The sequence below is a fragment of the Emiliania huxleyi genome (assembly GCF_000372725.1).
Source record: "Emiliania huxleyi CCMP1516 unplaced genomic scaffold EMIHUscaffold_331, whole genome shotgun sequence".
Classification (NCBI taxonomy): domain Eukaryota; phylum Haptophyta; order Isochrysidales; family Noelaerhabdaceae; genus Emiliania; species Emiliania huxleyi.
This window is the reverse complement of record NW_005199516.1, coordinates 64,356-78,236: the sequence shown is the minus strand read 5'-3', so window position 1 is coordinate 78,236 and position 13,881 is coordinate 64,356. Positions and strand designations below refer to the sequence as shown.

At 65.8% G+C, this 13,881-nt stretch overlaps 5 protein-coding genes across 5 annotated transcripts; 1 reads left to right on the top strand and 4 right to left on the bottom strand.

Moving 5' to 3' along the window:
* Positions 1–9: 9 nt before the first annotated feature.
* EMIHUDRAFT_241414 (hypothetical protein) lies at positions 10–742 on the bottom strand (the record flags this gene model as incomplete). The annotated part of the gene is made up of 4 exons (XM_005773660.1): positions 10–19; positions 150–311; positions 444–515; positions 654–742. 4 exons carry the CDS (start codon positions 740–742, stop codon positions 10–12), a joined length of 333 nt encoding a protein of 110 aa, XP_005773717.1.
* Positions 743–1,704: 962 nt separating this feature from the next.
* On the bottom strand, positions 1,705–2,413 carry EMIHUDRAFT_241413 (hypothetical protein; the record flags this gene model as incomplete). Its single annotated transcript, XM_005773659.1, has 2 exons — positions 1,705–1,774; positions 1,854–2,413. The coding sequence occupies 2 exons, from the start codon at positions 2,411–2,413 to the stop codon at positions 1,705–1,707; spliced, it is 630 nt and encodes a 209-aa protein (XP_005773716.1).
* Positions 2,414–3,609: 1,196 nt separating this feature from the next.
* Positions 3,610–5,969, top strand: EMIHUDRAFT_117279 (hypothetical protein; the record flags this gene model as incomplete). The annotated part of the gene is made up of 2 exons (XM_005773658.1): positions 3,610–4,349; positions 5,033–5,969. The coding sequence occupies 2 exons, from the start codon at positions 3,610–3,612 to the stop codon at positions 5,967–5,969; spliced, it is 1,677 nt and encodes a 558-aa protein (XP_005773715.1).
* Positions 5,970–6,028: 59 nt separating this feature from the next.
* EMIHUDRAFT_241410 (hypothetical protein) lies at positions 6,029–6,667 on the bottom strand (the record flags this gene model as incomplete). Its single annotated transcript, XM_005773657.1, has 2 exons — positions 6,029–6,292; positions 6,575–6,667. 2 exons carry the CDS (start codon positions 6,665–6,667, stop codon positions 6,029–6,031), a joined length of 357 nt encoding a protein of 118 aa, XP_005773714.1.
* Positions 6,668–7,343: 676 nt separating this feature from the next.
* Positions 7,344–8,250, bottom strand: EMIHUDRAFT_424687 (hypothetical protein). Its single transcript, XM_005773656.1, has 2 exons — positions 7,809–8,250; positions 7,344–7,733 (listed from the first exon to the last, which is right to left on the bottom strand). The coding sequence occupies exons 1-2, from the start codon at positions 8,217–8,219 to the stop codon at positions 7,692–7,694; spliced, it is 453 nt and encodes a 150-aa protein (XP_005773713.1). The 5' UTR covers positions 8,220–8,250; the 3' UTR covers positions 7,344–7,691.
* Positions 8,251–13,881: the final 5,631 nt, after the last annotated feature.

Here is a 13,881-nt window from a genome sequence, read left to right as displayed (position 1 = left end):
TGCCCATGTTCATGAAGTCCTGCCACGAGGCGAGGCCGGGAGCCTTGCCGGCCGGGTTGGCCGCGGGAGCCGCGCCGGCAGGTGCGGCGGCGGCCGAGGCGGCCGGGGCGGGGGCGGTCGCGCCAGCCGCCGCCGGCGTGCCGCCGGACAGCGTATTGAAGTTGTTGCCCGTTGTCTGGCTGAGCGCGCCGAACTTGTTGGCCGTCGCGGCGCCGTCGCCCTTGCCATTGCCCCACTCGGTCGCCGTGTCGGCGCCCGCGCCGGCATAGGCGATGCCCGTGTGGATGCCCATGTTCATGAAGTCCTGCCAGCTGCCCATCGGGATGCCATCCCGGGATGCGGGCTGGGGGCCGGCGCGCGAGGTGGCGGCCGGCGCCTCAGGCGCCGTGCCCGCCGGCGCGGCCTGCTGCGGCGCGGCCTGCTGCGGCAGCATACCCTGCGACAGCCCGCCAAAGGCGTTCCCCGTCTCGCCGCTCAGCTGCTGGTACTTTTGGCCCTCCTTCTGGAAGTCGAAGCTGTGCGGCGTGCGGGGCGACGCTCGCTGAGCGCAGCTCTCTCAGTGCACGCGCGCGGCGGCGGGCGGGGCTGGGGCGCGTCTCGGGGCGAGGGCGAGGGCATGGCGGGTGCGAGGCGAGCGGGCGGGGGCGGCGCACTTTGGGTCCGTGAAGAAGTGCAACGCCGTGTCGGCACCCTGCGACGCAAAGTTGACGCCCGTCGACCCGCCCTGCTGGGCGAACGGCATCCAGCCGCCGCGCGCCTGGGCGCCGCCGGCGGTGGCGACGGTCGCGGGGGGCGCCGCGGCATCGGCGGACGCGGCGGAGGCAACGGAAGCGGCGAAGAGCATCCTCCTAGGTCCAAGAGCCGCCTAGAGGCTCTCGACCACCTTGCTGGAAACAAGGCGTATGAAAACAAAATTGTTTTTGTTTTTTTGTTCTCTCTGAGGATGTCTTGTGTTGTGAGGACGTTGTGTGCGACGATGCGACAACGAAACGTATGTGCCGCCAGAAAGACGGGCACACCGCACTCCAAGTGCTCCATCCAAGTGCAGGAGTGCAGCAGCCTTCCCGAGGGCGACGGTCATGAGTGGCGGGGGGCGTCTTCGGAGTCGTAGGCACTTGTTTGAGGGATAGACATAGACGGCGCGCCAGCTGATGCTGTTGCTGCGAATGCTGCGTCGCCGCCGCCATGTTGCATTGCCGCCACTGCCGCTGATGCTGATGCTGATGCTGATGCCGCCGCCGCCGCCGCCGCCGCCGCCGCCGCCGCCGCTGTCGTCGCTGCAGTCTGTTCAGTGGCGATGAACGAGGAGTGCAGCTCCAGCTGCGCCACAGAGGGGGCCGACGGCGACGCCTGCGGCAAGCCCAAAGGCATCGTTGCCGACAGCTGCTGCCACCGTACCTCGAGCTCGGCCTGCAGCAGCATAGGGCAGCAGTGGTGAGGATAGCAGCGGCGAGGGCTTTGGAATAGGAGACGACAGCGACGGAGGGCAGTGGCGGTGGTTGAGGAGAGAACGGCACAGGTGCGAGGCGTTGCTCTGCGCCTGGATGATCTCAAGCATCTCCAGCGGAAACGCTCGTCCATGGACAGCCAGAGGGTTCCGGATCATCTCATCGAGCTGCCCCACGAGGCTCGAGAGGAGGAGGGTCTGGCCCGCATTGCCCGTGACGGGGACGTGACTCGTCACCCCGTGCGCCATGAGATTGCTCACGAGCTCCAGCAGGCGCGGCCGTCGTTGGCTCCAAAGCGCAACGGCCGGCTGTGGAACCGGTGGAACCTGAGCCGCCGATGTGGTCGCCGCTTGAGGTGCGAGCAGCGGCAGCGCTGTCGCTGTGAGCCCAAGCGCTGCTGCGCACTCCTCGCTGATCGTCGGCGAGAGGACGAGCGTCTCGTGCATCGGAACAAAGCGAACGCAAGGCAAACCCGAGGACGGTTGGAACAGCCACGTCCCCGGCAGCGGCTCCCACCACGCACGAGGCGGCATCGCCGTCGGAGCCGCACCAGGCGCTACCGCCCCGCCACCGCCCATGAGCGCCGCGTCGAGACGAGCGCCTTGCGAACTCCCCTCTCTCGCAGCCGCGTTCGCATTGGCGGCGGTAGTAGCGGCGGCCTGTGGCACAGGGCTCTCAAAGATCACGACGGCCGGACCTACGCAGTTTGCGGCGTCGTTGGCGATCCGAAAGCGCGGCACGCCTCGCTGTGCTGCGCTCCACGGCCCATTCGAGCTGCTGTTGCTGAGGAGGAGCACTGCGTCTGCTGGAGGCACCAAGACCCGCTCGACTGGCACGCAGAAGCCATGCGTCTGGCAGCCCGTGCAGAACTGGGCAAGGAAGGGGGTGATATCTGGCAGCGTCAAGTTCGAGCGCCGGCACCTCGCTTGCGAGATCAGCGCCCCCCAGCAGCAGCTCTCCTGCATATATCACGCGGCAACACGGACGCCCCTTCTCTTCGACGGTGAGCAAAATCATCGATGCGTCGAACGCCTTCTTCGTAGGCCAATTTATTTGCAGAACAGCTAGTAGACCTAGACCAAAAGTGAGCCACGCACGGTCATCTTCGCTAGGTTCCTTTGGCTAGCCAAAACACGGACTACTTACTCGCGTAAGTTCTAAGTAAGTAAGTCGCGCGCGGAGCCAGGGGGGGGCGAGCCAGGGACGATAGAGAGGCCGCGGGTGCGGGCACGACTCGCCGACCAGGGAGAGCGGGCTCGACCCCCCGGGGAGGGGAGGCGACACGATCCAATGCCGCCGTCCTCGCCCGGGGAAACTTCAGCAGGGCAGTCGTGAGTCGACGCTCTCGGAGGCGGCAGTACCAGTCGGAGGTGAAGCGGAGGCGAGACCTCGGCCAAAGAAGAGACATCAGAAACGGCTACAGCGGCCGTCAGGCGACGCTCGGCTGGCGAATAAAAGAGCGAATCAGGGAGAACCGGAGCCCCGGGAAGGCGGGCGGTGGAACCCTGGGACGGGATGCTGAGTGAGGACCTGTGTACGTACGTGGTGTACAGTGTCGTGTCTACTCGCTCCGAGTAGAGGGGGCGTTCTGAAGTTAAGGGGAAACCCGGTACACGGAACCAACCCTCGGAGACCCGTGTTTACTTGGAGCACTTGGAGTGCAGTTTACTTTACGGCCCTCTCCCTGCGAACGCGCACCCCCAGGGCTAGGGCTTTCTTGCCCGCAACCCGATGCCAATCATCCGGCCCGCTGGGTGCGCTTCTTAGCTCCCCGGCCTTGGATGTGCGGTTACTGACTGCACTCCAAGTGCTCCAAGTGCCACTCACTCAACAACAGACCTAAAAACCACTCAAGCTTGAAGACTCGAGCGCCAGATGGAGTTGAAGCCGTTCTTCTTGTCGTCTGAGGCGACGGCGTGGTCGGGGTGCAGCCTGGTGCAGCCCGAGGTGCGTGCGGACGGCCGCCACGATGATCTCGGCGCCACCCTCCCTTGGTTGGTGCCGACGCCCAGCTAGCTAGCTGCGGCACGTTGCAGCGGCGGTCGGCGGCGTGGCCGGCAGCGACGAGCAGCTCGGAGGGACGGCGTTCACCCACTTCGTATTTTCTTCTCAACAAGAGATTGCTCACAAAGTCGGCGCCCATTGTACCCCTCTCGCATCCATGATACGGGTGCCGGACGCGCCCTCTTCGCTCGCCATGATACGGGTGCCGGACGCGCCCTCGTCGCTACGCTGGGCCCTCTTCGTATGCTGCGCCCTACTCGCTACGCTGGTTGGGCTGGTTTGCATTGCGTCAGATCCAGCGTCGCTCGAGCGCGAAGCCGAGAACGGTGCGGCTGAGGACGGTGAGCACGGGCCGCCGGGTTGGGCCCTGGCCGCGCCACTCGCGTTCCTAGACTGGGCTCTGGCCGTGTACGCCACCCTCCTGGACGCCCCTCGCGCCGCCGCGTGCGTCCTCTCGCTTGGCCTCTGGTGCCCGCCCTCCTATCCGGACGCTTCCTCGCTCGTCGTCGTGAAGGACTTTTGGAACAGCAAGCTCGGCCAGCTCACTATCCACGCCGGGCAGCCGTGGGGAAGTGAGAAGGAGCGTGGTCCGCAGTTTATCGCCATCTCCGCCGACGCCGCGCCGCCGCCCGACACTGTGCCTGTCTATGACTGGTGGAGCGCCCGGCAGCGCCAGCTCACCTTCCATGCGGGCGAGCCGCGGCCGGGCGAGGAGAGGCACGCCGTGCAGTTCTTCGCGTACCCGGCGGACAGGTCGCCTCCGTGGGGCACGGTGGCGGTGTACGAGTTCTCCAACTCCAAGCTGCGCCACATGACCGTCCATCCGGGCGAGCCGTGGCCCGACGAGACGCGTGGCGAGATGCTCTTCCACGCACTGCCACCTCCCGAGCAGCCGCAGTGAGCTCTGATGCAGTACGGCGCTGGCCCCGCTGAGCAGCAGTAGGTAGCTCTGGTAATCTCTGATCGTAGGGCTGGCGGGCGTGGGGATGTGGGGGGCAGGCGGTGCGAGTCGTGGCGTCGCGGAGAGCGTCAAGATAGACAGATCTATTTCCAACCGTCTCGTATCTCACCACACTGCCTGGGGGGGGGGGGGGGTAAAACCGATCGCTCGATCGAGGATGCCTTACGATGGCGGCGCGCCTCTCGGCTCCCACAAGCTGTCACAGCCGCGCTCTTCTCTCCGCCGTTCACCACAGAGATGCGCCGTCGCCCAATTCACAACCAGCGACGCGGGTGGTCGAATCCGCAGCGCTCACGCACGATCGTGCGACGTGGGGGGTGGTGCTTGCTGATCACACTCAGCAGAAAAGTAAGTATATTTCGGAGGGGCGGCGCTTATGCACTGTTATACGATGCAGAAAAATGTATACGGAGATGTGCAGAGGAGCCGACGCGACACTCCTAGTTGATCTGCATCGACTTTCCGTCTGCATGGCCGTCATTCGGATGCGGTGCATGAAACTTCCGTGAGGACGCACGCAGCTCACAGCACCGCCACCTCCGTCGCGCTCCCCGCGCATGAGATTCCTCGCGACGTGCAACCCGCGTTGGTGCACGACAACGAGGCGTGCCGCACCCAGCCGTGCACTGTCGAGCCTCGCCACCACTGACCGACAGCCATCCATCCTCGACCACCTCGCCTCGGACCTTCTCCTCCACATCTTCCGCTGCGTGGTGGGCAACTCTCCCGACCCGCTTATCCCACCATGTGTCGCCGCCTTTGCGCTCACTGCCACGTGTCGTCGCCTGCATGAAGTGCTGAGGCCAGCGCTGCGCCTGCTAAAAGGGAGATACCTCGGCGTGGGCGCGCTATGCCTCAAGCTCCAGCTGCGTCGCCGGCAGCTGCACGGTGCGACCCTTCTGCAGCCCCCCAAGGCTGGCATGCCCCTCGCCGCGTCCGATCTTGCCAGCCTGGGGCGTCTCATTGAGGGCGGGTCGCTCGTCGCTCTCGAGGGGCTCAGCCTGTACAAGCAGCACGTGGGCGGGCCAGACATGCAGCCCGTCATCGAGGCGCTGGCCGTCGCTGCCAAGCGGAGGTCATCTCTGCCGCGTCTCCGCGCGCTCAACCTAGGCGGCAACAGCCTGGGGGACGAGTTCTGCACCGGGTTCGCGACGGCCCTCTGCTCTGGCGCTGGCGCTACTGCAGCGCTGCCGGCTTTGACGATCCTCGATCTCTCCAGCAACATGATCACCAGCCAAGGGTTTGCGCTGATTGTCCCCGCGCTCGGCGCGCTGGGAGGGCTTCGACTCCTGTCCCTCGCAAACAACGAGCTCGACGACACCGGGCTGCTGGCGCTGCTCGGTGCAGCGAGCAGCCCCGGCCTCCGGTCGCTGGAGGTGCTGCACCTCCACGGCAACGTCGGGATCTCCGACGAAGGCGTCGATGCGCTCGCCGCCGCTCTTCGCGCCGGAGGCCTCCCCGCGCTCAAAACGCTCGAGATGCCGGAGCAACACGAGGAGCACCAGGCGATCCTGATTTCCTGCTCGGAGCGAAAGGTCCGGTGCTTCTTTTGGTGACAGACGAAGTTCTTGGTCACCCTCGCTCTCGCTGCGCGCGCGGTATCTCGCGCGCCGTACTAGCGCGTGAGCGCACGCCACAGACACCGCCTCTCGAGGGTGGCACGAGCTTGTGCTGATAACATGTACTCGCCACTCCTCTTGTATCGGGAGTGGATCACGTGTAACTGCTCGATCGAGATGCCGTCTCGGTGGTCCTCCCAAAAGTTCCACCCTGTCTGGATCACAGGATCGTTGTAGCCCTTCCACACGGCGAGCCGGGAGGCTGAAATGTTGCTGTGGTAGACCTTGATGACGTCGTCGTTCGCCGGGTAGAAGGCGTCCTGGACACGGGTCACGGCTGCCCGGGTACCATCTGTGCGGCCCATCGGTTTGCAATAACCAAGCCCCGACCTGCTTATAATCTTTTAGCTTACTGGGAGAAAAGGGAGAGGGGGTTCTCTTATAGTCCGAAATGATCACCGCAGGATTGTCGCTCCCTCCCACGTCCATCGAGTTGAATGGCGAGGCGTGGAGGGTCGGCCCCGTCAATTACCACGTTTGGCCGCGGACAATGTCCGATCCCACCACATTCGTAGGCTGGTCCCGTCATCCTTGCAGCTCACGTACTGATACACGTAATCCTCCCCCGAAAGCACGCCGTGTCCCGTGGCATGAAAGACCTTGCTTGTGGTTTTGAACTGGATGGCGCCCTTCATTCACAAAAATGAAGACACGCAACTCTCGGCCTGCATTTCTTCTTCTTGCACACACACCGTGGAGTTTTTGGATGGAGTGCAGTTATTCATTCGCCTGCCAGGAGCGGCGTCGAGCTCATCGCTGGGCAGGTGCGCGGGTAGAGCTCTCCACCATACTCTGCCGCGATCCCGGCTGCTGCGAGCACGGCGCCGCCCGGTGCGCGCGATATGACCCCTGCCGTTCCCGCGCACGCAGGTCGCCGAGGAGCACGTGGAATGCCAATGCGAAAACACGACGAATGTGCGCGCGCCTGCCGCCGCCATGCAGCCCTGCCCCTCCCCGCCGTCGATTTCGTCGCCGTCCGTGCGCGCGCCGCCGTTCACTCCGCCGCCGCCGTCGCCCCCACTTCCGCCGCCCCCGTTTTGCGCCTCGCCGCCGCCGCCGTTCTCCTTTTTCCCGCCGCCCGCGCTTCCCTCAGTCGCGCGCGCGTGCGGCTCGCCTGCGTCGCTGCCGCCCCCCCTCTCGCCGCCGCTCCCCTCACAGCCTCGTACAAGGGTGCCGCCGTCGGCGCCACAGCCTTGGCTCGCCCAAACGGTGACCCTCCCCCATCCCCCTCGGTTCGCCCCACCTTCTTCAGAACCAAATCCTCACCCCCCCCCCCCACTGCGCCCCGAATCAGGTGCCATCGCCACGTTTCCGTCGGATGAATTATGTGGAATCGTACCCCTCGGTGGTTTGAGACAGACAGAGACAGAGACAGAGACAGAGACAGAGAGACAGAGACAGAGACAGAGACAGACTGACGCACCAAGCGCAACGTCACACCACTTAAACCACACCCCACTCAGAGGAGAGAGAGAGCAAGTGCTAGTCTACGTATGGTTGATGCGCGCGCGCGTGTGCGCTAGTGGTTGATGCGCGCGCGCGCGCGCGCGTCAAACCCCGCCCCGGCGAGGGGGGCATCTCTGTCGAGCGCCGCTGAGCCATGTTCTAGGTTCGGACAAGCAAGCCGGAAGCTTCCCTCCTTCAGAGTCCAATCAGCCCCTAAGGTCCGGTGGTCGGCACGCAGCCCGCGGGGCAGGACACCTACAAGAGAACGCTCCTCGCTCAGGGCCCTGCCTCGCGTCATCTCGGCTCTCGCCCCCGGGGGGGGGCGCGGACCGGTTGCGACGCAAAGAGGATCGAGCGGCGGCCACCCACGACCGGGAGAGGGTCGGGCTCGCAACCCTCGGGGCAGTCCGTGACCGGGATGAATGAACTTGTGCACATCTCGCCGCAAAAGCCGGCTGTGTGTAAGCCTTGCTCGCCGTCCCAGGAGCAGCACGACTGCCCCTTGTCGCTACAATCTTCGTCACTGGTGCACGGCACCTCTTCGGTTGTGATGAAAAGATCGCGCGTGGACCCCCCACCTTCAACGATTTGCGAGCAGCACTCGTCAGGTGCTTTACCTGTGCAGGTGTAGGTGGTGTTGGATTTATCCGCCCACGTCTGTTCCGCGTAATCCCGCGTAAAGCATGCAGAGGCTGCCACATCCAGGGTGACGAGCGCGAGCACGGCGTGGAGGCCGCGCATTCTCTTCCGGCGGCAAGCGAAGGCGTTTTGCTGGCGGCGCCGATTTTGCAACTGAAAGCAAGCGCAAAAAAAAGCAAACTTGCGCAGCTGGAGCGTGCAGCACCGGGGGCGATGGAGCTCGACGAGGGCTGCGGCGGCGCGCCAGCCGGCCTCCCACCTGAGCCCTGGTGTCGAGGTGTCGAGGCCCGGTGTGGAGGGTGTCGAGCTGCTGTCGAGGGGTAGAGGTGTCGAGAGGCCTGTCGAGGCCTGTCGAGGCCTGTCGAGGCTGGTACCACGCTTGTCCGTGTCGAGGGGTGTCGAGGGGTGTCGAGGGGTGTCGAGGGTGTCGAGGGTGTCGAGCGTGTCGAGCGTGTCGAGCGGGTGTCGCGAGTGTTGTCAAGGGGTTTTGCGTCTAAGGTGTCGAGGTGTCCAAGGTGGCGTGTGTCTCGCGCCTTGCGGGGGGGGGAGGATGTGCAGTTGCAGCCCATCAACAAAACTTGGGCAGCAGTTGCAAAGCTGTTTCATCCCTTATAGTTGCAGCCTCTCAGTTGCACCCTGTTGATGTAGCACAACCTGAGCACAACCAGTATACTCTCTGTGGACATTTGAGACATCAAGTGCCGGGAGTCATTGCCACTGTGCACAAAGGTGCTGTGCAGGCGCAGCACCGCAGCAGCGTCGCCGCTGCAGCGTCGTCGCCCCTGCAGCGCCACCGGCGCACAAAGCGCAACTGACCACAGCGCTCCTTTCACAAGGCTGGTGCCATGAGTCAGTGGACATTGCCACTGCACAAGGTGCTGTCCAGCAGCTAAGGGCTACAGTACCCCATCGCAGCAGCGTCGCCGCCGCTGCAGCGTCGCCGTTGCAGCCGAGCGTCGCCAGTGCACAAAGCGCAATGGACCACAGGTCTGCACTCATGGCACAAGCTCACTGGTGTGAGGATTCATTGCCACTGTACAAGGTGCTGTGCAGCACCTGAGGGCTACCTGAGTACTGCCATGTTTGCTACATCAACAGGGGTGCAACTGAGCCGCAACTTGACCTAGAACTTTTGAGAGGCTGCAACTGAGGGATAAAAGTACTGCCAGCCAAGTATTGCTGCTGCAACCCTGATTTTCTAACTCTGTGACTCCAAATGGGTCTACGTCTCTGCTGTGTTAGAGATCATCAGAGGTGTCGAGCGGTGTCGAGCGGTTGTCGAGCGGTGTCGAGCGGTGTCGAGCGGTGTCGAGCGGTGTCGAGGTGTCGAGTTTGGCACCTTGACACGGACGAGCGTGGTACCAGCCTAGATGGTGTCGAGGGGTGTCGAGGGGTGTCGAGGGTGTCGAGTTGGCATGGGGTGTCGAGGTGTCGAGTTGGTGTCGAGGTTTGGTGTCGAGGTGTCGAGGCCAGGGCTCAGCCTCCCACCCGGTGTCCGGCCGGCGCTCTCCGGCGCCGGCTCGCCTCTCAAGGCATTCGGCGGGGGCTGCGCATGCTGCCCGGCTAGCGCCGACGCCTCACAGACCTGCGGCCTCTGCCACGACGACGGCGCCGACAAGACATCCGAGGAGGCTGCAGCGGCTGACGGCGGGCCTGCTGAGGGCGCCGGCGGGGGGAGGGGGGGCAAGCGCCGCCGCCACAACAAACGCGGCGGAGCCGGCGGCGGCCGAGGCGGCGCGGGCGGTCTCCGCCAGGGCGGCGACGGAGGCGGCGGCGGCGGCGGCGGCACGCGCTCGCCACCGACGCCGACGGCAAGGTCTACTACTCGGAGGAGGGCTGCGCGCAGGGCGACCCGCTAGGCCCCTTCCTCTGGTCGATTGGCTACCACTGGTCTCTGCTGCAGCAGCAGGCGGCGCACCCGGACACGCTGCTCTCGGCACGAGCGCGGACGTCTTCGGCCTCGAGCAGCGCGGCGCTGTCGGGGACGGCGGTAGGTGGGGTGGTTTGACTTTGCCGCAGAGGCCGTCCCTAGCTGTGAACAGCAAAACGGGACAGTATGGGTTGCAACTAAAAAGACCTCCAAGACCAGGGAGCCCTCCCCTTCTTCGCGCAGACATATGCTCCTCTCCCCCTTCCTTCGCTTCCCCGCGCGTGGCCGCTGCCTGCACCCCGCTGCCGACGCCGCCGCGCTCTGCGCCGCCGCCATCTCGGGGCTGAAGCCGGCCACGCTCGCGAGTGCGGAGGGCCTCGTGGGCGCGATGATGTCTCAGTCGGGCGCGGGTGCGAGCCGGCGCGAGGGTCAGGCGGAGGTGGCGCATGCTTTTGCGGCCGGAACCGCCTCGATGCCGGCCGACGAGGCCGAGGGCCTGGTCTGCGCAATCTTGGGCGTCCTCGCGGCGACCAACGGCGTCTGGTCCGACGAGTACCGCCGAGGCTCGCACGCGCTCTACATGGCGCTGATGGGCCGTCGGTGGGCCGGCAGCGGCGCGCACGAGGGCGCCCTGCGCGGCGGCCTCGACGACCACACCCGCCTGCCCGCCCACGCCGAGCTCGTGGAGCGGCTCGGCATACGCCACGCCGCAGACTCGCACGGAGGCCTAGAAGCGGAAAGGTCTAGGAAAGGTCCAGGAAAGGTCTAGGAAAGGCCGCAGACTCGCACGGAGGGCTAGAAGCGAAAGCCGCAGTCTTGTGCTCCAGCCACCCCTCGAGAGGGCACGCCTTCCGCTGTACTCACTGTGCCTGTGTCGCCCGCATTCACGCGAGGCCCTGGGAAGACTCTTTAGTCCCTTCCGCACCCCTGGAAGCACAGCGGAAGGGCTCGAGCACAAATGCGCCTGTGGAACGCTCTGCACAAGCCCTCTCTCCCCCGCCGCGAGGTCGGTGGCGTCTTCGTCACGTAGGCACGGAGGCGTCGGAGGGTGGGAGGGGCCGCCACCGCCGCGTCGCCGGACCGCGCGCCGCGCGAGGCTGTGGCGCGAGCACTTCGCGGCGGGCGGCGACGTCGCCTCGGCCCTCGCTGCGCCCGGCCCGGCAGACGCGTTTGGGCGGCGCGACGGGCACACGACCTTTCCTAGACCTTTCCTGGACGCCTTTCTGTAGGCGGAAGACGCGTTTGGGCGGCTCGACCCTCTCGGGCACAAGACGTTTGCGCTGCTGCACTGGTTCGCGGAGATCTGGGGAGGGATTGGGGGAGGTGGGGAGAGGCGGGGAGAGAGATGGGGAGAGGTGGGGAGAGGCGGGGACAGATGTGGAGAGGTGGGAAGAGATGGGGAGAGATGTGAGAGAGATGGGGAGAGATGGGGAGAGGCGGGGACAGATGTGGAGAGGTGGGAAGAGATGGGGAGAGGTGCTGCCATCTAGGTTCGAGAGCCTCGGTACCATACCTCCAGAGTGGTCGAATCCAGTGTGGGTTCAGTCCCGTGGGTGGTGCGGTAGGTTCGCGGAGAGCCACGGCTTCTGCCAGCTCCTCAACCGCGAGATGGTTGCTTCTCTGGGCTCGCTCCTCCGCCAGCTCGCCGCCCTCTCGGGCAATCTCGGGCAATCTCGGGCAATCTCGGGCAATCTCGGGAGTAGGTTCGCTGCTCCACCAGCTCGCCGGCCCCGGCGGGTCGGTCCTTGAGGTTGGCGCCGGCAACGGCCGGCTGGCTTAGAAGCAGAATACGTCACGAATTCCTCTCTCCCAAGCAGCGCTCGAGAGGACACGCAGTCAGCCGCATTCAGCCGCACTCCCGCCGCATTCACTGCCGTTGTCGCCCGTGCTCACGCGGTGCTCGGAGCACGCTGCACAGTCCCGTGCCCCCGGCTTGCGGTATGCGTCTTCTGTGTACGTAGGCGGAGCTACCGCACCACCCACGGGACTGAACCCGCACTGGATTCGAGACTCTGGAGGTGCGGTACCCGTAGGCCGGCTCGCGCACTTCCTCAACCGCGACGGCGGGCCGGTTGCAGGCAAATGCCGCCGTCACAGACAGTGACACTGCGGGTGTCACACGGTTGCGGCACGGCTCGCCTCTGATGCCCACACACACACGCGCGCGTCCTTTGAGGTCTGGAAGGGGAAGGGGCTGTGTGTCTGTGCATGCATGTCCGCGCATGCACCGCTCGCCCACCGCTGGCCACGCCCGGCCAGAGGTCCAACGAGAGAGCGAGAGAGTGAGCGAGATTGTCCCGAGGCTGCAGGGAGGGTCGTCGCGACGGCGAACCCACCCTCCCCTACCCCACGGTACCCGAACCCACCCTCCCCTACCCCACGGTACCCGAACCCACCCCACGGTACCCGAACCCACCCTCCCCTACCCCACGGTTCCCGAACCCACCCTCCCCTACCCCACGGTTCCCGAACCCACCCTCCCCTACCCCACGGTACCCGAACCCACCCTCCCCTACCCCACGGTACCCGAACCCACCCTCCCCTACCCCACGGTACCCGAACCCACCCCACGGTACCCGAACCCACCCTCCCCTACCCCACGGTTCCCGAACCCACCCTCCCCTACCCCACGGTACCCGAACCCACCCTCCCCTACCCCACGGTACCCGAACCCACCCCACGGTTCCCGAACCCACCCTCCCCTACCCCACGGTACCCGAACCCACCCTCCCCTACCCCACGGTACCCGAACCCACCCTCCCCTACAGGGAGGGTCATCGCGACGGACGCTCTCGCCGGCCGCGGCTTTATCGGCTCGTTCGGCGATGCGTCGGTCATCGCCCAGCCGCAGCAGGCAAGCCCCCTCCGCCTCCTCGGCGCGTCACTGCTGCTGCGAACAGTGTCTCTTCACACCTCGTGCCGTGAACAGCTGTCGCACGACGAGGCTGTAGCGACACACGCGCCAACGGTGCGTGCGCTAGTCCCATACCTCCAGAGGATCGAATCCAGTGTGGGTTCAGTGTCCGTGGGCGGTGTGGTAGAACGCGATGGAGCTCATCACCACCTCACCGCCGCCCTCCTCGCCGCCCTCCCTGGCCGCCCTCCTTGCCGTATTCCCTGGCGGCCTTCCCCCCCCCCCCCCCGCCCCCACCCCCACCCACCCCCCTTGAGCCGTTGCGCGGAGCCAGAGGCGGAGGGAGGGCTCCAGCCTGGCATCGCAAGCGGCGGAGGCGTTCTGGCTTGGGGCGGGTGCAGGCAGAGCGCCTGTTCACGCAAAGGCACAGCCCGGCCCCAGATCGCACGCAGGACATATGTGTACGAGAGGACAGGACAGGCAGACAGGCAGTCAGGACAGGACGGGACAGGAGAGGACAGGACGGGCAGACAGGCAGATCTCGACCAGTCAGACAACAGGGCGACGCCGAGCCCCAACGGAAGGCTAGCGCGACACCCGCCTCTGTTCACGCAAACACACGACCCTGGGCCCAAGACGCACACGCACAGGCAGTCGAGGGAAGGGAGAGACAGCAGCGACAGTCAGAGCACCGGGTCCCAGGAAGGCGAATGCGAGGACGGCCTCTAGTGCGAGCTCTAGCTAGTGAGCTCGTACGCACGCGGGCAAATCGCGACTATAGCTAGTTCGTTAGTTAGGAGTCGACCGACCCTCGCGCACAGTGGCAGTCAGACACGCGACACGGGGCCCCAGGGAAGGCGAGCAAAACCCGTATCGCGCGCGCTAGTCGCCGACTCGGAGGCCGCACCGGCCAGGCGCGCAGCCGGAGAGAGATCTCTGTTCCCAGGTGGTCGTCTCCCCTACCCCACGGTACCCGAACCCACCCTCCCCTACCCCATGGTACCCGAACCCACCCTCCCCAGGTGGTAGTCTCCTCGTGG